The sequence below is a fragment of the Bubalus bubalis genome, chromosome 23 (assembly GCF_019923935.1).
Source record: "Bubalus bubalis isolate 160015118507 breed Murrah chromosome 23, NDDB_SH_1, whole genome shotgun sequence".
In the NCBI taxonomy this organism is placed as follows: domain Eukaryota; kingdom Metazoa; phylum Chordata; class Mammalia; order Artiodactyla; family Bovidae; genus Bubalus; species Bubalus bubalis.
This window is the reverse complement of record NC_059179.1, coordinates 13,210,421-13,234,259: the sequence shown is the minus strand read 5'-3', so window position 1 is coordinate 13,234,259 and position 23,839 is coordinate 13,210,421. Positions and strand designations below refer to the sequence as shown.

General features: G+C 38.2%; 1 protein-coding gene across 6 annotated transcripts in view; it reads right to left on the bottom strand.

Annotated features, from left to right (window-relative positions):
* Positions 1–23,839, bottom strand: part of PCGF5 (polycomb group ring finger 5) — a 122,212-nt gene that overhangs the window by 6,751 nt on the left and 91,622 nt on the right. For 4 of the 6 annotated variants that reach the window (XM_025273984.3, XM_044935207.2, XM_025273983.3 and 1 more), the window contains exons 4-9: positions 22,057–22,112; positions 21,887–21,946; positions 19,032–19,180; positions 13,547–13,645; positions 10,729–10,818; positions 3,987–4,046 (exon numbers count right to left, since the gene is read on the bottom strand). In XM_025273984.3, the coding sequence (XP_025129769.1) occupies positions 3,987–4,046; positions 10,729–10,818; positions 13,547–13,645; positions 19,032–19,180; positions 21,887–21,946; positions 22,057–22,112 (514 nt within the window). The remainder of the gene's footprint in view (positions 1–3,986; positions 4,047–10,728; positions 10,819–13,546; positions 13,646–19,031; positions 19,181–21,886; positions 21,947–22,056; positions 22,113–23,839) is intronic. The other 2 variants (XM_025273986.3, XM_025273987.3) reach the window with 2 other exon arrangements.

The window sequence follows — 23,839 nt, the reverse complement described above, 5'->3', positions numbered from 1 at the left end:
TTTAAGAAAGCAAGAAAGGCTGAGATGGCCACTGGCTTGTTTCCCCCTTGTCTCCTTGTGGGTGAATGCAAAAATCCTGTGAGAAAACTGTTTCCTTTCCTATAGATGAAAGGGGTGGACTGAGATTCTATGGTCTAAATCTATTTCGGTTAAATTCTGCTTACTTGTTTTTATTTTACACTTTATTCTCTTCCCTTTGAATCGAGTATCTGTGAGTGGACACTGAAATCTATTTTAGAAAACTCCCTGGGTTTTCTGAAGTTCAGCCAGATGTAGAGACTAGCTACCTAGAATCTTACTACCCTGACCTGACTTCTTCCCATTCTACCCAACTCATCCCACAGCTTGTCTCTCATTACAATAACCTTTCTAGCTTTGCTTTCCATTCCTGACTCTGTTAAATCTGTACACTTTCTGCAAGTAAGTCACTCATTCAAAAATCCATTATCATGTGTCGAAGAATTCATTACCAATTCTACTAGGATGAAGGAAAAGAGGGAAGTAAAATGGCTTGGTCATCAGTGGTTGGAATTTTTTCGATTTTTGTTTGTATATATGCAAATATTCCTTACTTATGGTATTTTTGCATGTACTTTTTAAAATGTGTGGGGCATCTGCCATGTATTTTTCAGGATTAGTAGTCAACTTGGTTTGTCTGTTTTGTTTTTTTTTCCTTTTACATGTAAACACATTGAGAAAGTTCATCTTTGAGATTGGTTATTTAGCTATGTTTTCTTCTTGATCTTTGATGGTCTCATTTTTAATGTGCACCATTTCAGCCATGAGAAACACATATAATGTGAGGTATGGACTGAATTCCCCACCATCCCCCCATCACTAATAGTCTCAGAACAGTTAACTGAAAACAAACCCTACAAGATCACACCCCTCCCCAACATCAACACTCCAAGTTTCCTAATTCCCGGGTCAACTACTGTCTCTGCTCCAGGCCCCTTGGCCACCTTGCAGCCCTCAAACCACCACACATGACCTTGCCTCTAGATCTCTGTCCATCCTCAGCCTGAAAAGCTCTACCCCAGAGAGACACACAGCTAATACTCCCACTTCTTTTTGGTTAAAAATCACCACCTCAAAGTGGTCTTCTCTTAGCTATCTAATCTAAAATATTCTATTTATCTACTTCAATTTTTCTTCTAACACAATAAATTTTACTCATTTGTTTTTCATCTGTTACCATCATTAGAGTATAGGCTCCATGAAGGAAACAAATTTTTTTCACTTTTACTTTTGTGTTCCCAGGGCCTACAAGATTGCCCAGTGCATAATTAAGTGCTCAGTAAATATTTGTTAATGAAACTTGGTACCTGCCATTAATTTGAAATACTCTTTATAGATTCATACATACTAGAGTGAGTTCCTGAGCTCTGCTTTTTATCCATGTGTCTATGTTTTAGTACCCGATTTTAATTATTTAAGCTTTAAAGTACATTTCAGTATGTGGCCGTGCATATGCCCTGTGATTACTCACTTAAAAATGTGACTGACGAAAAGTGCCAAATTATATTTCCTGATGAACTCGAGACTGACTGACTTTGTCAAGTTAAACAAGAATCGGGTAAAAAAATGTGTTTGAAACTATATTAAACTTCATAATTATAAGAAGAATGGACCACTGTATTTAAATTTGTTGTGTATGATGTACTGTGATTATATACGAGAATGTCTTTAATCTTAGGAAACATATATGCTGAAGTACTTTGTGGTCAACTGTCATGATATGTGCAATTTAATTTCAAATGGCTCCATAAAGAAACAAGAGATATATTTATAAAAAGATTAATAAGATAAGGAGAGGAAAAAGAGGAAGAAAGGAAAAGAAGGGTCAAAAAATGTAGCAAAATGTTAACTGATAAATCTAAAAGTTAAGGATATTTCTTTGTGTTATGTCAACTTGTCTTGAAAAATTTTCAAAATAAGCTTGTAGGAAAAATGTGAATCTTACCAAATGCCCTTTTAGTATTTACTGACATTTATTTTACTTAATATATATAATTCCTCCCCCCAGCATTAAGCTATTCTTTGATTTCTGATAAAAATACTATTTGGTCTTGCTTTATTCTTCTTCTAGCATATTATTTTAGTACATTTAGTATATTATTTATCATTTTTGTTATGTTCAAAATGAGACTTGATATTTGTGTTCTAATTGGAGGTTCTCTATCAGTTTTTGCCTTCATGATTATGTTACATCTGTAAAATGAATTTGGTAAAATTCCATCATTTTCAATGACTTAAAATTAACAACTTAGGATGGGAATGATCTATTCCCTGAAAATTTGAAAGGATGTGACCATTCAAAGTAGTTTTATATTTAAGTATCCCTTAAGAAGTAATTCTTTAATATTGTTCTATGTCTTTCATTACTTAGTGATTTGCATTTTTTTTCTTCTTGGGTGAATGCCGGTTCACTAGAATTTTTCCTATAAAACGATTTCACCAAATTTTCACAAAATTAAAAGATTTAATCATATAAAGCTACACATATAATATTTTCTTATAATAAAAGTGATAATTTTTTCCTTGAAATTTTCTAGTTGATTTTTGGCTAAAGATGCATCCTATTAATTACAAGTTCAACTTTCTGACCAGACTATACTCCATAATGAAGTGCTGCAGAAAAAAAAGCAAATGTGTGTGGATTTTTGAAAACTTGGTCTTACTCTAGTTTCCTAAAACTTTAGATCAGAGTTTAAGAATACCTTTATTTCTCAGGAAACAAACAGACATCAGTGCCGAGAATAAAAGCAAAAGCCATGTATGTACGCGTTATAACGGAAGGCCAGGACACCACGATTCATCCCCAAGTCAGCTGTGAAGTCCAAAGCAGCTGCAGCATCTGCACACACGTCACCAGTCCAGTTCAATTCCTCACCCCCCACCCTCAATTACATAAGGAGAAGGATGATTGCCTTTTTTTCCTCTAAATGATTTTCTCTTGGCCTTTATAATTGCTACATTTGCTCACTCCATTACTACACAAACATACACCCAGGACTTAACCCGTGTGTATTAAGAAACATACATGTTAATGAGTGTGGGGATTTGCGCTATCACAGAACTGACACTGAGACTGAGGGAGATTCTAGATAAATTGCTAATTTAACTCTTTTGATTTGAAATGGTTCTTTCACTACTGAACATAGATTTATTTGTCCTAACCCTAAAATAGCAACATCAGAGGTAAATTTGCTAGTTAAGGTTGTATATAATTATAATTCTCCCTTCTTGGCGCCAAGAAAATGATGATGAAGACTAATTAAAAATCTATATTTTTAATAAATACTATACAAAAACATGGTTTAAGGCTGATCCTAGATCATCTCTGTACTCAACAGTAATCCTTACTATATTACACACTTTGTCTCTTCTGTTTTCCAAATTTTTAAGATGCAGTTTTATTAGATAAACTTTCCTCAGAGGCATGTTCACTTGCTCAGTGCATTATTAAATCCGCTCACTGTTATTCTGTGCTAAGAGGTGGCTCAGTACAGTCCTTAGGGCAGGTCCAGCAAGCAAGCTCACATCTGCATTTAGCTATTGCTGTTATTTAGCCTTACCTAATCTGGCATTTTTTTCCTTCACTTGTGGGGGAATAAACAATGGGAAAAAAAAAAAAAAAACCCACACATAAATAAGTGTTAAGTACAGAGCAGAGATTCAATATGGAGCAGAGATTTCTTGCAGGCTGAAGCTGGTAGTTATTAAGACTGATGGATGCATAAATAATGGCTTTAACATTTATAACTTAATTTTTAGTTTGGTAAAATTAAATAGATAATTCAAGAGAACTAAAATAAGTGGAAACTTTGGGGACATAAGTTGGAAAGATGACGTTTTGTAGCTCAAATAGGTCTGAGTTTCGCCAAGTGACGTGTCTTGGGACCTTGCGTTTGGGGTGAAAGCAGTCACCTTTGTGGCGGGCAGGCGTCATTAGGGTCATATGTACAGTCGTGAGTGCCTCTTACCTGATACAAAGGGCCATCCTGAGAGCAGACTTGCGAAGCTGAGCAGTTCAGACACCGAAACTGCGGAGGAGATGAACTCATCAGATAAGAGGCATCCACAACTGGATACATATTTAAAATATTTTAATGTCAAACATGAGGCAACATGATTAATTTTAAGTAAACACTTTCCAAAATATGGCAGTTGTTTTTGGAAAAAGACTTTCATAACTTAAGTGACTGGTAAATTTTAGCGTGAAATAATTTTAGTCTCTAAATATGAATTTTGTTAACATTCTGCAAATATTTACCAAAATGGTGATCTATCTTATCCATCTCTTCTTCAAATACTAAATTCATGAGAAAACCCTTGCCTTCTCAATCCAGGAGAGGCGCCTTCTTTCTTCCATCTTTTCCTGTGATTAATCTCTCCTAGATCTCTTCTTCAACCACTGTTTAAGAGTCTCAGAGCTCTGCAAGGGGGCAGGGAACTTGTCTCAGCCTGTAGGGGACCCATTTTCTGCTTCGGATTAGGTTCTTTACGTTCCTCACATTAGACTCTTGGTCTCCATAACTATTTTAATAGCATTTGACTGTGAGCTCCCCGAGTCTGATCTTATTCATAGTTGCAATCTTAATAGCTAAGGGGCAGAACTGGCACACAGCAACCACTCAAAAAAAGGTTTATGAGTAAACCAATGAATGAATATGTTTTTAAACTAGTGAATAGATTCAATTCTAAATCCACTGTCTTTTAGCAGTTTGTGTGTGTGTTAGTCGCTCAGTTGTGTCTGACTCTTTGTGACCCCATGGACTGTAGCCCGTCAGGCTCCTCTGTCCATGGGATTTTCCAGGCAAGGATACTGGAGTGTGGGTTGCCATTTCCTCCTCCAGGGGATCTTCCCCACCCAGGGATTGAACCTGGGTCTCCTGCAATGCAGGCGGATGCTTTAACCATCTGAGCAACTAGCCATTCATATTTTAAGTCATTGCCAAATCTTGATTTTTCAAAATTACGTTGAACACTTATTAAGCATAAATATTTGAACTATAATGGAATTATGAAATATAAAAACATACACTTTGAAATTTTACATATATGAATTCAACATTGCATGACTCTTCAAAATGAAAATACAGATAACAATATTTCCTCTAGACGTCAGTCTCTGAATTTCTGGACAGGGCTCATCAACACTGTTAAGGCACGCCCTGCACTGCTCTCCTTGACAACCTTCCTCCCCTCCTCTGGCCCATCAGGCTTTGCCTAACGATGCAAACAAGTCCCAGACAGCATTTAACAAGGGAGGAGCTGGGTGGAAAGAGGGAAGATTCATTAAGTGGTATTTTTTCCTTATTAATCTATTTGGTATCAGTTAGGCTAGATGTTTGTTTTTCCTAAAACTGCTTGGTAATGCAAAGAAAGCACGGCAAGACAAACATGGTGGAATAACTTTAGGTAAGGACTGCCAGGGGTTGCTGGAAGCCATAAAGCAACCAGGGTTATCTGGGAAAGGGGGAGTCCTGAGAGTAGGTACTCAACCTACCCAAGGAAAGGGAAGCAGGAAGAACATGAGTTCACGGGGAAAGCTGAGGCTGAAGAGACAGAGGGATTAGGAGTAAGCTCCCAGGCGTGAGACCAACTGTAGGAGTATAGAATTATAATAATAATGAAAGCAAACATATGTTAGTTGTTAATAATACAACATTTATTATGTCAGGCACCCTGCTAAGTACCTTATTAAATAATATTTCATTAGTTCTTACTAAATTTTTTTTAAGATCGGTATTATTACTCCAAGTTTAACGATCAAAAAACCGAGGCGAACTATGCAGCACAATACGACTGGGAGGAAACAGTTGCAACAAACATAACGAAGATGAACATCCAGATACATAAGGAACTCCTGGAAGTCAGTAAGAAACATGCAAACTTCATAACGGAGAGAAAAGGGGCAATGGATTTGGAAAGAAACTTCACAAAAGTGAAAATATGCAGTGCTGGTGAGGGTGTCAGAAAATGGGCACTCACACATTATTGGTATTATTATAAACTGTGAAAACCTTTTTAGAGAACAATTTATCAGTATCTATCAAAATTTAAAACCTGCACATTCTGCTGTAAATCCACACCTGGAATTTAGCCAACGAATATGCTTCCACATGTGCAAAAAGATGTCTGTACTGGAATACAGCATGTCTGTACTGTCAACTTGAAAATGTCCACCAAATTAGTACTAATCAAATCATGCTACAGCTGCATAAATGGAATACTAACAATTTGTTACAAAGAATTACTTTAAAATTTACTGATTCTCCACACGGCATATCAGCACATGAGAAAAAGCTGCAAAACAATACATATGATCCCATTTATGTTTTTAAAAATGTGATGAAAACACTGCGTGGACATGTTAAGCAGAATACATGTGTTAGTACAGATGTGCAGACCACAGGGTAAACCCATGCTCATACATCACGCCCTAAAATCTTACTACTCAAGTGTTAGTCGCTCGCAGTTGTGTCTGACTCTGTGTGACCCTATGGACTGCAGCCCACCAGGCTCCTCTGTCCACGGAATTTTTCCGGCAAGAATACTGGAGTGGCCAGTCCCTTCTCCAGGGGATCTTCCCAACCCAGGGATCGAACCCAGATCTCCCACATTGCAGGTAGATTCTTTATTGTCTGAGCCACCAGGGAAGCCCAAAAGATGTGTCAGAAGTGGGACACACTTCTGAATGGATGGTCCAGAGATGAGATGCACAGGCATCCCCTGGAAGCTTTAGAAATGCAGAATTTTTGTCTTCACTCTAGAACTACTGAATCAGAATCTGTATTTTACCAAGATCCCCAGGTGTTTTGTGATTTGCATCCAAGTTTGAGAAGCAACAGTTTCAAAGAAAAGGTCCATTTTCTCCCACTAATAAGCAAAAGAGGAACACTGATCTTGAGGCACAAATATTGTTATGAACTAAAAAATTTCTAGGACTTAGCTAAGTCTGACCAGATATGCAATTCCGAAAGATAAAAGTCTTTCAAAAATGCAACATGATGAAGACAAGGATCCAGAAAGAGCAGAGAAGATGGTAAACAGGCTGAACCTGAAGCGGACTGGCCCCGGGACAGAGGTGGGGAGTGACCCAGATGCTGCGTGGTACAGGCAGAGATGTTGACTGCCAGAGATTCTCGCAGGAGTCTAGCAAGAGGACATGGGGAAGAGGTGATGTGAATATGGGGTCACCGTGCCAAAGGCCCAGCAGGTCAGAGGTGGTGTCCAACATGAAAAGGGAAGAAAACCACAGACTTTACTCAGACAGAAGAGGACTGTAGAACTTTAGAGAGCACCCCACAACAGCAAACTGAATACAAGACTGCAAATGCCAGTCCGGTCAACGCAGAAGTTTAATCCACTGCCAATCACAATCCCATTCTCAAGCTCACCTAAATAAATGGGGAAAACTAGCCAATTAAGAAAATAATAATACAGAGCTTTGACCCAACAAATACTGACAGACATCATAAAGTAACATAGAAGGCTCAACTAGTTTCCTTAATTTGAAATTTATTTAAATATATCCCAAAGAAAATGGACAACTGAAGAGTTTTAGGTAGATGTCATGTGATCGGATTTTTATAAAAGCTATAATGTGAAATGCTGGTGTAGGAGAAGTCCTGCTGAGAAGGACAAAACAATGTCCAGAAACATAAATGGATATCACATCTGCACATGTACACATACGTCTAGATACATATGCAGAGACAATGGTGACATCTCGAAACAATGAGGCGCAGATTGTGAATCATTCAATAAATTGTATTTCTGCCAAAAAAATTTCTTAGCCTCACTGTAGATGTGTGTGTAAATGAACAAATCCTGGATAGATTAAAATGTTTAATAGAAAAAAGTACAAGAAGTGAAAGAACCATAAATTGGTCATTAGTTTAGGAAATAACACCAATCCCAGCCCAAAGCCAGTTAGCAATGCCAGTGGGTAGACTAATGCGAACTTTTCAGTCTGGTGTCTTGCTGGCAGTGAAGGGCAGAGATGGGAAGCGACGTGACTGCAATACATATGCTGGAAGGGGCTTAATCAAGAGAAAATTGTTTTATTGCTAATTTGTACATTCGCCCCAAACTGTCAGAGTTTATCAATTATAATACCTCATAATTAATTAGAACATGAGCAAAATTAAAAAATTAACAGAAAACGAATGGGAAACAGAACAAAATGACCTTTAGGCTGTATCTGCATAACCATTACCTTATAAAAGACACAACTTTCATTCAATTTACTCTTCAAACAAATACTGAGTATCTGTAGGAGGCACTCTTTAGGTGCTGGAGACTCAGAGTGAACAAATGATCACCCTGCCCTCAGATTACAGCTGCCCCGGGAACAAACAATAAACATACTAAGAGGCATACTATGGAAAACGGTGAGGCAAGGAAGGGGATTAAGAGTGTCAGACTGGGACTACTGAAAAGGTGACGCAGAAGCACAGCTCTCTGAAGGGGTAAAGGGAACAAGGGAGGTAGATACGTGGGGAAGCAAGGGCAAGCCTGGCACATTAGAGGAAACAAAACACAGAGGCCGCTGAAGCCAGAGGGCAGGAGCAAAGGGCGAGGTGAAAGACGGAGGAAAACCTGGGTGGGGTCCGCCCTACTGTACGGGTCCTTGGAAGGGCTACAGCTTGTATCTAAATGCCATTAGATGCTACTGGAGACTTTAGAGCACGGAAACATGTTCTAATTTGCTGCTGTGCGAGGTGAAGATGGAAGGAGGCATGGGTGGCAGCCAGAGGAGAAGCCTGGAGCCCAGGCAAGAGACTCTTACAGAAATTCTGGAGAAGAGTTTGGACCAGAATGAGGACCTGGTAAGGTGCAACTGGATTTGTATCTTGATGGCAGAGTTCAAATAATTTGCTAAGGATGGAGAAACTAATCAGGACAGACTTCAGGGATTTTGGTCTGAGAAACCAGAAAAATGAACTACTCATCTTGGAGTTGCTGAGACTGTGAAGCTGAGAGAGAAACGGGTTTAGCGGAGGACAAACAAAAAACAGAGTTGTCATGCTAAAAAAAATGAAACGGGCTACTTACTGCTGTACCAAATATCAAGTGTGGTATTTTTTCCCTATTTGTTGATTTAGTTTTTACCTGAATAAAAATCTTAGGATACTAAAACCATTTTTTGGAACCAATTTTTAATAAAATATGCCTTACACAAGCAGGGGATTTAAACTATTCAGAAATGTGTAATCAGACACATACTTGTAGTAAAGACTGAAAACACTCTATTAATGACAATTTCTATGAATTGGCTCTTTAGAGCTCTGCCATTAGAATAACTGGCAGTGTGAGTGACCTTTGGGAAGGGACCTCGAGAAGGACAAGTGAGTGCCAGGAGAGGTCCTACCATGGATGACTAGTTACATCTCTCTAACCTGAAGGCAAATCTATTTATAACAATGATTTCAAGCTCTGACACGTACTGAAGTGTCCCATGATCAAAGAAAGCTAAAATTATACCAATATGGTATTACTATTGTGTGTAATATCACAACATTTAGGCCCCAGGAGGGCTGGTCAAGTGAGAACTGACTACCCTTGCAATCTGCACTGGGTCCCTGGAACATTTTGGTTAGAAAGAATTAATGAGGGTGATATATGTACAACCATTTAAAAATATAAAAATGTCATAGAAAGGCAAGCATTAATTTACCAAATACAAAGACAATTAGGAAAAAAATAAAAAGGAGCCCTAGAGAGGTTTCATGAGTTCCTCAAGGCACACAGCCAGTTGGTGGCAGGACTAGAACGTAATTTATTCCTCCTGGTCACGAGAACTCAGCCTCACAAGGAAGGCATCATCATCCCAGTGGGATGCAAATTGAAAAAAAGTTCTACTTAAGAAGTTATATGCTTCATTTATTATTGTGTCATATCAAGACAGTTATTCTGGAAAAAAAACAGCTCCACAAATGTTTACCTTCAATATAAGTATATTTTTGAACCACTGAAATTGTGTGAGGCTACAGTTCTTAATTTTGTGTTTTTATAATTACTACTGTATTTCTTACTGCTACAAATTAGCCTTGTAATTCCTACCCCTTCAGATTTCCCTAGTATCGACGTTACGTATAACTCAGGTACGATACACTAGAACGTTCCCATTAACCCTAATCAAAGAAATAGTTCAAAATACCAACTCCTTTCGGGTTAAAAAAAAATGCTCTTAGGTTTCTTCTTTTAATCATTTCTCTCATATCTCCTGGGGCCTCAGGCACAATAATCTAAATCTGGTATCAGAAACCACTGCAAACTCACTTACCCTTCGGTCCAATCTCATATTTTCAATGTAAAGGAGGTACCTGAAAAAAAGAGTATCTAGATTCTACCCTACCTGTCCTCTCTACCACACACAAAAATATCTTAACCATTAAACACACTAGTCAGGGCAGAACTTAGAAGTTTCCATATTTTATTGGGGTTCAAAAAAAATTGAAGCGCCATCTCCTCCACTCTGGGTAGAGTTCTGAACATATGCAGATCAGTGTTTTAAACTCACCTTAAACATAACAAAACCACATGTAACACAGACCTGGGTCTTATACTTGGGATCAGCTATCGTGCAGTCACTGAGGAACCCGTTTCTTCTCTTTCCCTAGTTTTTTTTTTAAAGTGTCTCAGTAACTGTTAAATTTGATTAACATAATGATAAAAAACTAATTATACACATAGGTAAATATAAAAGCAATTTACGTTTTCGCCTCTTAGTCGCCATCTTGTCATGTAGATGAACTCCATAGTATGATCCTTCCCCATAATTTCACCATTGCACAGCACATCCAACTTTAAAAAGAATAGTTACAGATCCATTAACATAAGTAACACAATTCCTAAGAGTTTTACACATTTTTTTCAAAGTTCAAATAAGATTCAAATAGTTATATCAAAATAGAAGTAGTATCCATTATTTGAAGAGAACACTGGATCTTTCTATTAAAAACAAAGGCTCACCTCATAGGTATTAACAATTCATACGTAAGGAACACGAACCACTGTCTGTCCTGTCCCACACACCTCTATCTCAAGCTCAGCACGTAAATCTGAAATGCAATGTGAACTTCCTTCGTCTCTGTGCAGCCGCTGAGGTTTTAGACATATTTCTGTGACCGCCTCTTACTGAATGAGAAGGAAGTGGAGACCTCATGGTTCCTCCTGGCATGTTTACCTTATGGGTTCCTCTCTCATTTGAAGGAGCTGCTTTCATTCGTTTGCATCTGCAGAGGGTAAATGAATGGCTGTGGATGTGTGATTTGGGGGCCTTCGAGGAGGGATTCAAGTTGACAGAACAGTAAGGCCCAGACCACAAAGCCTGAATCTCCCAGGGCTCTCGCTTTCTGCTTTGCTTGGTTGGTGACTTGCATAATATTGGGTTGGCTAAAAAGTTCACTCAGGTTTTTCTTACATCTTACAGAAAAACCCAAAGGAACTTTTTAAGGGTTTTAATGGATTATTTAAACAAAGACTAGAGTTTTGAACTTTATGTATAAAATGAGTGTAATTCCAATTATACTAGATAGATGCTAAATTATATTGATTTTTTGATGACTTATGGTGACATAAATGGACCCGCATAATGTTTTCCAGAAACCACTTTATTTTTAAAAGAACAAAGCAGATAGTTTTATTTTCTTTATCTTGACTGTAAAATCCATAAGCAAAGAAGTAAAGGGGTTTACTTAGGATGCAATTACAATCAGGTACACTGTTTCTATTATTGTCATTTAAAAACCAAACAAACCATCCTGCCTGAATTACCAATACTGTTATAGAAGCTCCAGCTGTTAGGTATTTCATTAAATTACTGGCGTACTTGTAGGGCAGCAAGATAAGGGGGGAGAAGAGTAAATACTACTAAAATCATACATAAAGTTCTTAGCATTGGGATAGAAAAAAAGCTGTCTGTGGAGTCAGTCTCTTCCCCTTCCATCCTTTTCTATAAAGAAGTGTAGCAAGGGCCAGCAGCAGGACTGCAGGAGAGTAACAGTTCTCTCAGGTCTAATAACTTCCTGAAAGCTAGAAAATAACTCAGTGAGTCACACCTGAAAGTAAGGAAATAAAACTGCAAGTGGTATTCTGCAAGAAGAGAATCAAGAGCAAAACCAAATTATAAAGTTTCATTTTCTATTTCACTGTGGTTCTATTTATAAGTTGTTTTTATCTTTTACTTTTTATCAAGTACATATGGCTTTGATTAATGTTCACAATTTTTCCCCCAATGTAAAAAATGTAAAAAAAAAATGTAAAAAATTTTTTTTTACATTTGTAGGACCAAACATATAAGAATTAATCCTTAATCCATAAATTAATTAGTCATTTGTAAGACATTTTAAAATAAGTTCAGGTTCAGAGGTTTCCTCAAAATACAGACTTAATACCTGGTAATGCCTGTGTTTAAATCTTACTTTATTTCTGCTATGATTGTTCATATGAATACTATTGTATATAAGCCTGAAAAAACTATGTTGCCTTTGGTGCCTTTGCTTATATAGGAATCTAGCCTTGGTCTTAAAGGTTTTTTAGGTGCTACTAGTGGAACTCGGAGAAGGCAATGGCACCCCACTCCAGTACTCTTGCCTGGAAAACCCCATGGATGGAGGAGCCTGGTAGGCTGCAGCCCATGGGGTCGCTAAGAGTTGGATATGACTGAGGGATTTCACTTTCACTTTTCACTTTCATGCATTGGAGAAGGAAATGGCAACCCACTCCAGTGTTCTTGCCTGGAGAATCCCAGGGATGGGGGAGCCTGGTGGGCTGCCATCTATGGGGTCGCACAGAGTCGGACACGACTGAAGTGACTTAGCAGCAGCAGTGGAACTCAGAAAGGAGGAAGAGGAAATTAACACAAGTTGTAAGACTGTATTTGCACACGTGAGAAATGGTAGCCATGTTCCCTCATTATAGCTTTAGGATGATAAACATTCTTGAAACAGGGCACACATTACAGGCTGTGCTGTGTTCAACATCAGGGCAACTGACCTCTCCTGTACAGAAACTAGTATGTTACATTTATGTAGACACAGTGTGCTGGTGTTACCTAGGGCTAAACAATGTATCACTTTTGCATACTACAGAACTAAATGAATATCAATTACAAAATCCCTTTTCATAAAGCAACAATGTTTTATATTCTGAAAAAGAAGTCTTTAAAGAATGTTAAAATAGACTGGAAAGGTCTCAGACTGAAAAAATGAACATACCATAAAGCATGCAGCCATTAAAAAAAAAGCATCCGTTTTAGCTGGGATATTTATTTCAAGAGTACTTAATGGTAAATATCTCCTCTAATTATAAAATGTTAAATTTGTAAGTATCATGTTCTACTCAGGACATTAAATTCAAAAATACAGATTACACAAATAGAATGTGTGCACATCCAAAAATTAAAATTTTAACATGAAAATAACCAAAGTTTCCACAAAATTAAATGTATTCTTAATTTTTACTTTCTTTTGTTAGAATTCTCCTTCAGATTAGAATTATCAAAATAATCAAGATTAGATTATTAACTTACCTCATAAGAACTTGGAAGTTTTAGTTTTAAACTTAGAAATTTTTTAATAGTTCCCACAGTTACACGTGTAGAACACCGAATGAATTTCTTCATTAAACCCTAAAGGAAATAAAGATTATTAATGAAAATATTTTATTATGTTTTGGTTTTCTCATTTCCTTAGCAGTACTAATCCACTCATTAAGCTTAAACATCAATAAAATATAAGTACCGATCTAGAATGAACGCCACAAATGAGGTTGTAGACATGGTAAACCTGAACCAATTTGTGAAACAAAATTATATCCCCAAATCTTAAAAGTTATCAATATTAAAACAAAAACAAAACCAAGCAACTGAATCTTTAAAAGATATAAAGTGTTACTGCTACTTATGCTTAGGAAATTCGGTCAACAATTTGGAGATGTTCCTTAATTCATGAAGTCAGAAAGTGGAAGTATCCAGCCAAAATATATTCCTAGGAAAATATATTTCCCAGCAAAGACCGACAGAAACTAATCTATTTACAAATAACTCCTGATCACAATTCAGATGGTTAAGTATCCATTAAGAAGAAAACAAGTCAAAAGTCACATCTAAAGCAAGAGGCACTTGACCCACTTCGAATGAGAAGACTGACGTTCCAGATAGCGTGAAAACAGAGCGACAGACGACGCACACGGACGTTCTGCTGTCTGCTCACGTCAGCTCGGCCTCATCAAGGCTTCTAAACAGCCTGTGCAGACTTGTTAGCGTGTTGCATAGGTCCCAGTTAAGACAGAGAATAATGTGAGGGTACCAGAAGACCCTTTAAGTGTATTTTCATCTGCGGGGAAGTCTAATGATAAAAGAACCTGTAGAAATGACCTGGTGTCATCACTCATAATCTTTTCAAAATTACTAGTAAGTATAGAGACCTCAGAAGAGTAAAGGTTTTAAAACTAGGCAAAAGCTTGTTTTTTGGAATTTTTAATCCAATAAGGTCTGACATCAATTGCTAACAAAATTCCAGCTTGGATTATTTAATACTTGATGTGTAAGTACTTTGGAAATAAAAATGTAACAATTACGCATTCTCTCCATAGATATGTTACACTGACACCACATTTGCTGCTTTCCCTACATATGGGCTGTACTTTTCCCTACATATGGGCTGTACTTTTCCCTACATATGGGCTGTACTTTGTTTCCATTTTATCTCACAATTTTTTGTTGAAAACTGAACATTTTAATGTGGTAACACTGGAAATCAAATTCCTGCCTGTTCCTCAGGGATTCCTGTCATTATTTAATGACCTTTTAAAACTAATTCTGCAAAGTCTGTATTCTTTACAGCATGTATGGTCAGCTAACAACTGAACAGAGATTTCCTTGGAACCAGTCAGTTTCCCAGTCTTTGCTGAAGGACTCTGTATGAGTTTTGGGGCATACCTCTAACACTTAACCAAGCTGTTGACAACTCTACCTTGGTCTTCACTTCTGGCTTGTGCAGAACCTCGATGTCAGCCAAAGGTGAGCGTTTAGGGCCTGTGAAGGAGATCAGCCCTGGGATTTCTTTGGAAGGAATGATGCTAAAGCTGAAACTCCAGTACTTTGGCCACCTCATGCGAAGAGTTGACTCATTGGAAAAGATTGATGCTGGGAGGGATTGGGGGCAGGAGGAGAAGGGGACGACAGAGGATGAGATGGCTGGATGGCATCACCGACTCGATGGACGTGAGTCTGCGTGAACTCCGGGAGTTGGTGATGGACAGGGAGGCCTGGCGTGCTGCGATTCATGGGGTCGCAAAGAGTCAGACATGACTGAGTGACTGAACTGAACTGAATGTCTTTTCTGAGCATCTACAGAATCCTGTGTATATACGTGTCCTTCTAGATTCCTATGAATATTTTTGAGTTTCTCAAAGCTGCTATGTATTTTGATATCTGTAGACATCTCATTCTCTGCTGCTTCTTGCTGCTGCTAAGTCACTTCAGTCGTGTCCAACTCTGTGCGACCCCATAGACCACAGCCCACCAGGCCCTGCCGTCCCCGGGATTCTCCAGGCAAGAACACTGGAGTGGGTTGCCATTTCCTTCTCCAACGCGTGAAAGTGAAAGTGAAGTCACTCAGTCGTGTCCAACTCTTAGCGACCCCATGGACTGCAGCCCACCAGGCTTCTTCGTCCATGGGGTTTTCTAGGCAAGAAGACTGGAGTGGGGTGCCATTCTCATTCTCTAGTTTTTCCTTTTAAGCTTTTTGGTTAAGTCTACTTTTTGCCCCAAATGTTATTTATACTTCAGGCAGTCATGCAGTTACAACAACATTTATTTGTATTTAGTTTCCTCCTCCTGCTCCTCCCTAGTCCATGGAGAAGGTTTTATCCATTAGCCAAATTCCAGTCAGGTCCAATATAGACAATCTTTTAAGTACAGTATTCTAGGATCCATCAGACAAATTATAATTATTTGGCAATTAGGCTTTGAAAGAGATCCACCTCCCTCTGTCCTTTGGTGCTTGAGAAGCTGCAGTAGCATAGTGGGCTGTGATTTTTACCAGGCTGTTTCAGAGCTGAGAGTAGAGGATGGGACTAAGGCAAGTTAAAATTATTCTTACCAAGAGTCAGACATTTTTTGCTCCATTGGTTTCTGCAAGGGTTTTAGCCTTTGGTTAACTATCAGATTTCTGAAAAAGTCGATTATGAAAACTTTTGCCAGCTTTTTCACTGATTTTACGCAGGAGCAAATTTTTGGAGGTCCTTATTCTAATAGTTTCACTGCGTTTTTGCTCTTGACTTCGACGTTTGAACTGCAGTAGGTATACTATAGAAACAATACATTACTGAGAATCTCATCCTACTACAGAGGAATGAGATGGTTGAGAAGGCTATAAAGGAACCTAGGAATAATTTTTCTGCCTTTATGCAATATATAATCCAGTCTCAAGGATAAGACACATGCCAAAAAAGATAAAAGACAGTATTAGTGCCTGGTACCTTTAATACACAAATACTGATTTAATCAATAGCAAAGTAAGCCCTAATTGAGTGATAAATACAAGTCAATTTCAGAAGGGATTCACCAAGGTAGGGAAAAAAAAAAAATCACAAAATATATAAGTCTCTTGAATCTTGACAGAAGTCTTGGACAGTGGTGAGAAGAGAGAAGAACATGCCAAAATGGAAGATTGTTCAAAGTCTTAGGAGATTTAAATATTCTTAATATAAGCCTTTATATACTCTGGATGCAAATTCTTTGTCAGATACAAGGGTGCCAAACTTTATGTTGGTGCTCACAGATAAATGACAAGAATCATATTTTGATGATTCTCTGCCAGGAATTATGGGAAATAAACTTACAAACACAGGGGTTTTAATGAAAGACCTTGAATGCTAACACAAGGAGTCAAGACCTGATTCTAGAAGGTGGCGAACCATGGCCATGGCCCTCAAGCCAAGTTCGGCTGTCCAGCTATTCTCGTAAGTGAAGTTTAACTGGAACACAGCAAGGGCAGTTTGTTCACTACCATCTATGGCTGCGTTAGTGCTAAAAATAAGTCAGCTGAGTAGTTGCAACAAAGCCCATATAGCCCACAGAAGCTAAAATACTTACTACTTGACCCTGATAGTGGCTGTAACTGCTTGCACACACTAAGGCTGCAGCCCCAGCCCTGGATAATAAAAGAGATCAAGCATGCAGGAAACACTTCAGACTACTTTTAAAAATCTAGATATAATGTCAGCCGCACTTATTAGACTGAGGAAATTTTGCAGGACTTATGACTGGTTGAAGGGAAGGGAGAGAAGGTCAAAAATGTAAGAATTTGCATTTCTATGATTGGTTAAAAGATGGTAGTGATAAGGGAAACTGCATGTGTGGAGTAAAGTTAGGTGAAAGTACAGTATAGTGAATTTGTCTTTTAATATGTGAAGTTTTATGTATTAGTGAAACTCCTAGTTAGGATACTAAAAGTAGTTAGAGATATAATACTTGGAAGTGATGACAGGTTTGGAAAGGGTGATTTAAAAATTTCTTTGCATAGTTGGAAGTCACAAAAAGTAGAAGTGACCTCCTAGGATGACTACAGAGAAAGAATAACTGAGCGGGGGGCTAGATAGTAGCCTACACTCACATATACCAAGCAGAAGACAGGAAGAAGTCGTCAGTAGAGACAGTAGAGGAGTGGCCGGAGGGAAAAGGTGAGACTCAGGAAAGCACAGTACAAGTCAGGTAAGCTGTAAAAATTGTTTTAAGAAGGAAGGCACAAGAATGAAGAAAAATCTATAAAGGAAAGAGTGAAAAGATAAAAGCTCAACTGGAATTGTGAGGTGTCAAAGATGCCAAACAGTATCAAGGCAGGGGGTAGTCAATTTTTCTGATGAATCTGAAATTCAATGCTTTGTAACTTTCATACTAGAAATCCTGCAGAGAAGTAGACTCCTCATTTATTTATGAAGAGATACTCCACCTTTTGATTGACTCAATTTTCACTACAAGATAATAACTGTATATATTAGAGAGCTAAAGGATGATCATAGTCTCCATTAAGAACCTCCCCCAAAGGGGATTACAGAAATGACTGAGAATAAGAGAAAAATGTAAGATCATTAAAAATTCTTATGCAAAGAAGGCTGACAACAGGAAAGGGTGCTGCAGCAGAGCATGAGATGCTGACAGGCCCTGAAGGGTGGACGGGAACGGAGGCCACTTCTCCCACCATTGCTGTACTCTTTTACATGTCTTGTCCAACCAATCTCTCTTAACTAAATCTATTATCTTATTTTATTATACCTGTTTGTATGAGTAAGACCTAACCAAAGATCCCTGAGTGAAAAAACTTACTATTTACATCTTTGCTCATGTCCATATAGTCGGTAATATTCACTGAATCGTTATGCTAATACGTATTTCTCTTTGTAAGATGCTGGGAAAACTTAATCAGCATTGAGGAATTCAGCTCACTGGCTTACAGATCACACAGAGGAAGTTAAGGAAAAGTTCACAGGTACTTTATGACATCCATCTAAACCAACTATATTGTTCATAAAATGTATTAGCCATGACGTGGATAGCTCTGTGAGTTGCAAATAAAAATAGAGAAACAAAAGAGAAAACTAAAAGAGGATGAATAAAAGGGTTGAAGATGCTGTGTGTCACGAAATGACCCGAGTCTGAGTTGGTGACCACACTTAAAAAGGGAAAAACAGTGTATGTATATGAACTCCCAACAAAGGTATAAAAGGAGATGGAAGGAGAAATAGAGGTGTGATTCTCCACACTGGCCACTAGGTGGTGGCATTGACCCAGGACGGTTCAGTTTTGAGGGTTAGAAATCAGGAAGGAGCCCGAAGCAAGCAACTGCTTCGCAATTTGCAGGCAAGGGAGTATCAGAAAGCGACGTTCTATTTGTTTATGTTAATAAGAACTTTGAAAGCAAACATTCTGAGACACTAGGAAAATCTATCAACAAGTTATAGAAGATTTACTATAAAATGATTATAAAAAACAACTGTAGTTGTCCACTCACCTTTACTACGTTGTCCCCTGATTGTCCGTTATTCCGTAAACAATCTAGACATATAGCGATTTGTGGGTCACTTCTGTGATAGTCTTTATCATCTTGATTTTCATCACCTTCTTCATCTACTTTAGGTTTGTCAACTTTTGACATATCATCTGTGTAATTTAAACAAACCCAAGTTAGATAAAACTCAAAGTTGATTTTATAGTTAAGCAACAATACACTAACCATGAGAACAAAAATCAAATTTAAAAAACATTTCTTAACAGTTCTTGATGAAGAATAACCGAAAATTTTAGTACCTTTAAAATGTTCCAACCAACTCAATAATGGAAATACTTAAAAAAAACCATTAAGTGACTCATTAGCAGAGCTTACAAATTCTGGACTCACTGGGACATCCAAATGAAAGATTTAGGACTAACTATATTTGGTCACAAAATGACTGCCATTAGTGATTAGACCACTTAGAAATTGACGGGATGTTCCATGGACAGAGGAGCCTGGCGGGCTACAGTCCAGGGGGTCACAAAGAGTCAGACACAACTTAGTGACTAAACAACAACACAACGATATATATTTGATAAATTAATAATTTTGAACATATGTTGTTTAAAGAAATGTATAAAATGTTTTTTTTTAAACTACATCATTTACAAAGTTCAGTTAACATATGTAATTACAATTTCAAGTTTGTATATACATAATAAAGTGTTTTTGATCAAAGAAAAAAATACTTCCAAATTCTACATTTATTCAAAGTTTAAAACCAACTAAACTAAATATTTAGTAAAACTAAAATATTTAAGTTCAAAATTAACTAGCTAGTGAAATAACGAGTAGAATGAATTAGCTTTTTTAACATGTATGTAACTAACATATTAAAACACCATCAAAGAAATCTGAGAATATTTCATATTATAATCAAATGTATTTAACCTATGAAATGCCAGCAGGCTACATATAATGCACATATATTTAATGATTCATTTGTTTATTGAGTGCCTTTAATTCTGTTAGTCTAAGCCTGAGGGAACAACATTGAAACTATGAGGTCATCCTCACTCTTACGGTGTCAGGGCATAAAAGGAGGTTCGGGCAAGTAAGGAAAACAGACGGAGAAGTCGATAGACTCTGATGTAAGAGGTAAGATAGGCCAAGTGGGCACATATAACAGAGGTGGTAATAAACCCAAATTCTGCGGTGAAGCAAAGATTCAGGGGAGATTTCCAGATAAAATGTAAGCTGAAACTTGAAAGAATGAGCCAGTCAAGCATTACAGTATAGAAAAGCCCAGGAAAAAAAACACAGACCAGTTAGATCAAAAAAAGAAAGATGAGTTAGCTCCTCTGTAATGAGTGTAGTGAAAGCATCGCAGGTGTGTTGTACAGGAGAGGTGGGTGTTCTCTTCTGCCTTTTTAGGAACTGCCTTCTATGGACCAAGCTCCAGCTCCAAGAAAAGGTCCAAATCCTCCACCCAAACTAAAGACCAAATATGATAAAACTATTTTTAAAAGAGAGAAATATGGGGGGAAAGGAGAGAAACACAAGTCAGGCTGCGGTCCTTCACTAGTCCATCTGTAAGCCGCAGAGTCATGGACTAACCTGACCACACAGCTTCTGATGACAAGCCCTGGCTCCTACTGTCTTGAAAACATAGTTAAAAACTGGAACATTCAGTCAATTTTACCTATATTTTTTTACTATGGCACTACTGTATAAATTGCAGTTTACATCTGGGTAAAATAAGCCTTTAATTAAGTCTTTTTTTGCCAGGCTTGGCTTCTTTGCCCATTTCAGTGTTTTAATTATAGATTAAAAATAATCCCTTGCTACCTTATTCCATTCAAAATTATTCTCAAACTTTCCCTGCTTTAGGAAGCCAGTCCTGCACAGTTCAGCTGAACTAAAAAGAAAAACAACTCTGATGCCCATTTTTCATATGAAAAGAGAAAGCCATTTCAATGATATGTATGTAATCGACAATCCTATGAATCTTGTGGGAAAACCAGAGGTGGAAGACTGAGCTCTATAGAAGAATGAGCCCATAAAAACACACACAATCCTTGAAAAACTTCAGTGGTGTTCAGGCCATCCTGAAACAAATCTCATATTAAATGACAAAATGAAAGGACGCTTCTTCCTTATAATTTCATATATGTTGTATTTTCTTTCCTTTTATGTGAATTATATACGTACTAAAAGCAAAGCCTTTTCTCTACCCAGTAATGTCTGCCAGTTTCCTTAATTATTAAAAATTACTCACTGCTCAATCTCCTGGGACCTAAAAGGCAAATCTGAACACTCAACATATGTGATGGGGAAAGTTCCCAGAAGTACCTAGAAATATTTTTCAAATCTCAGAATACATAAATTTGTATTATTGGAACTCTACCTATGAAAAGTTCATTCCAGATTATCAGAGCACAGCAAGATCCTCCGCTCTGGCTTTCAGCTACATTCAAGTCCCTTCTCCTATTAAATATACAAAAAAATAGATACAACCATAAACCCCTCACTGTTCAGTTGCAGGCTATGGCCATTTCTTCAGTTTCCTGTAGCTCTTTAGCTAATACTGCTATAATCAGTGGTCACTTTTCTGTTTTATCTCCTTTTTCTCTTCCCAGTTTCCTCTATTTCCTATTACCTTCAATTGGACTGATCTAGATTTTACATGCATTTACACAAAATCTCATGATTCTATATTAAAAGTTCATAATAACAGAAAAGTTCATAATATAAAGGGGTACACAATATTATTGTACAGGAGAAATTTGAGCTTGGAGAGAGAGACGAGTTCACCACAGCTACAAAAAGCTAAGAAATTCCAACAGATAGAAGTTAAAAAAAAAAAAAGTCACCTTGTCCATTTTCTTGAGGCTTATTTTTCTTCCAAAATTCAGACTCACGCTCAAGTTCTTCTAATTTAAAAGAAAAAAAGTATAAAAATAATAGAAACAATCACGAAATCTTTAACAGAAATGGTGATTTTACAAAACAAAAAATCGGCAAGAATTCAAGAGTAACTTACGTTCTCGTAGTCCAGGAACCAACTTAAATATAATTTCCTCTAGTGTGTTATCCAACCTTCCAAAGAGGAAAAAAGAGAATATACTAACAATAAAGACATTAAAATCCAGTATGTAAATTGTTTAAGATTTGCATCTCACATAGATTACAAAATATAGAACATATGGTTTTAGCACAAGCACCACACCCAACTACTCTGTAGGTGGAACACATTTATTTCCAGCCGTCCCAGGAGCAGACAGATTATAAAAATGGTCCCGTCTCCAGTCCTCTCTATAATCTACCCACTCTGAACAGGACTGTGATTAAGGGAGGGAGTCTCTTCCTCCACCCTGAGAATATGGGCCAGCCTTGAAACATACTCAGGCCAGAGAATGTGGCACAAGCGACACTGCTGAGCTCTGAGCCAAGCCTGAGGCACTTCATGCGCTTTGATGCACTTTCCTGGAACCCTGCCACCATAAGAACAAGTCTGGAGGATGAGACACCATGACCTTCAGAGCCAAGCTGCCCTGGTAAGGCCATCTCAGACCAGTTCATGGGCAGCCCAACCCAACAGGACAGAACCCAGCCAGGATCAGCAGAGCAGTGACCCACCAGCCTCTGACTGCAGTCACCTAAGTGAGCCCAGCCAAGACCAGCAGGCCCACCTGGATCTGTGAACCACACAGAACTGTGAGGAATCGAACATGCTTTTAGTGTTGTTTTCAGCATGAAATTTAGGCGTGGTCTGTTATACACCAATAGCTGATCCAGCCACTTTCAAAATCTCTATGACAACTCTGGTAGAGAAAGAAAATCTCCATTCTGAGAAATTGACACCGTTTTTTTCCTAGGTAAAAAACCTAATATTGGGGACTTCCCTTGTGATCCAATGGTTAGGACTCCACCCTTCCACTGCAGGGGGTGCACGTTCAATCCCTAGTTGGGGAAGTAAGATCCCGCATACCAAACATCAGTTCAGTTCAGTCGCTCAGTCGTGTCTGACTCTTTGCGACCCCTTGAATCGTAGCACGCCAGGCCTCCCTGTCCATCACCAACTCCCGGAGTTCACCCAAACTCACGTCCATCAAGTCGGTGATGCCATCCAGCCATCTCATCCTCTGTCGTCCCCTTCTCCTCCTGCCCCCAATCCCTCCCAGCATCAGAGTCTTTTCCAATGAGTCAACTCTTCACATGAGGTGGCCAAAGTACTAGAGTTTCAGCTTCAACATCAGTCCTTCCAAAGAACACCCAGAACTGATCTCCTTTAGGATGGACTGGTTGGATCTCCTTGCAGTCCAAGGGACTCTCACGAGTCTTCTCCAACACCACAGTTCAAAAGCATCAATTCTTCGGCGCTCAGCTTCCTTCACAGTCCAACTCTCACATCCATACATGACCACAGGAAAAACCATAGCCTTGACTAGACAGACCGTTGTTGGCAAAGTAATGTCTCTGCTTTTGAACATGCTACCTAGGTTGGTCATAACTTTCCTTCCAAGGAGTAAGTATCTTTTAATGCCAAACATCAGCATGGCCAAAAAAACAAAAAACAAAAAAACCCACTATCTTGCCATTGCTTTTGTCTCTTTTCCCTCCTGGATCTGAGCATAACTCCTCCTCTCCATGGCTTCACTTCCTCATCTTGCCCTCCTGCTCCTACAGCACGCTTCCCTCTCATATTCCTCCTGCTCAACTGCAGTACCCTTCTCTGACAATAAACATGGACACTTTTCTCACATCTAAAGAACCCCCCCAATCCTGGCTTAACCTATCGTCTTCTCAAGCTGTCAGCAGATTCT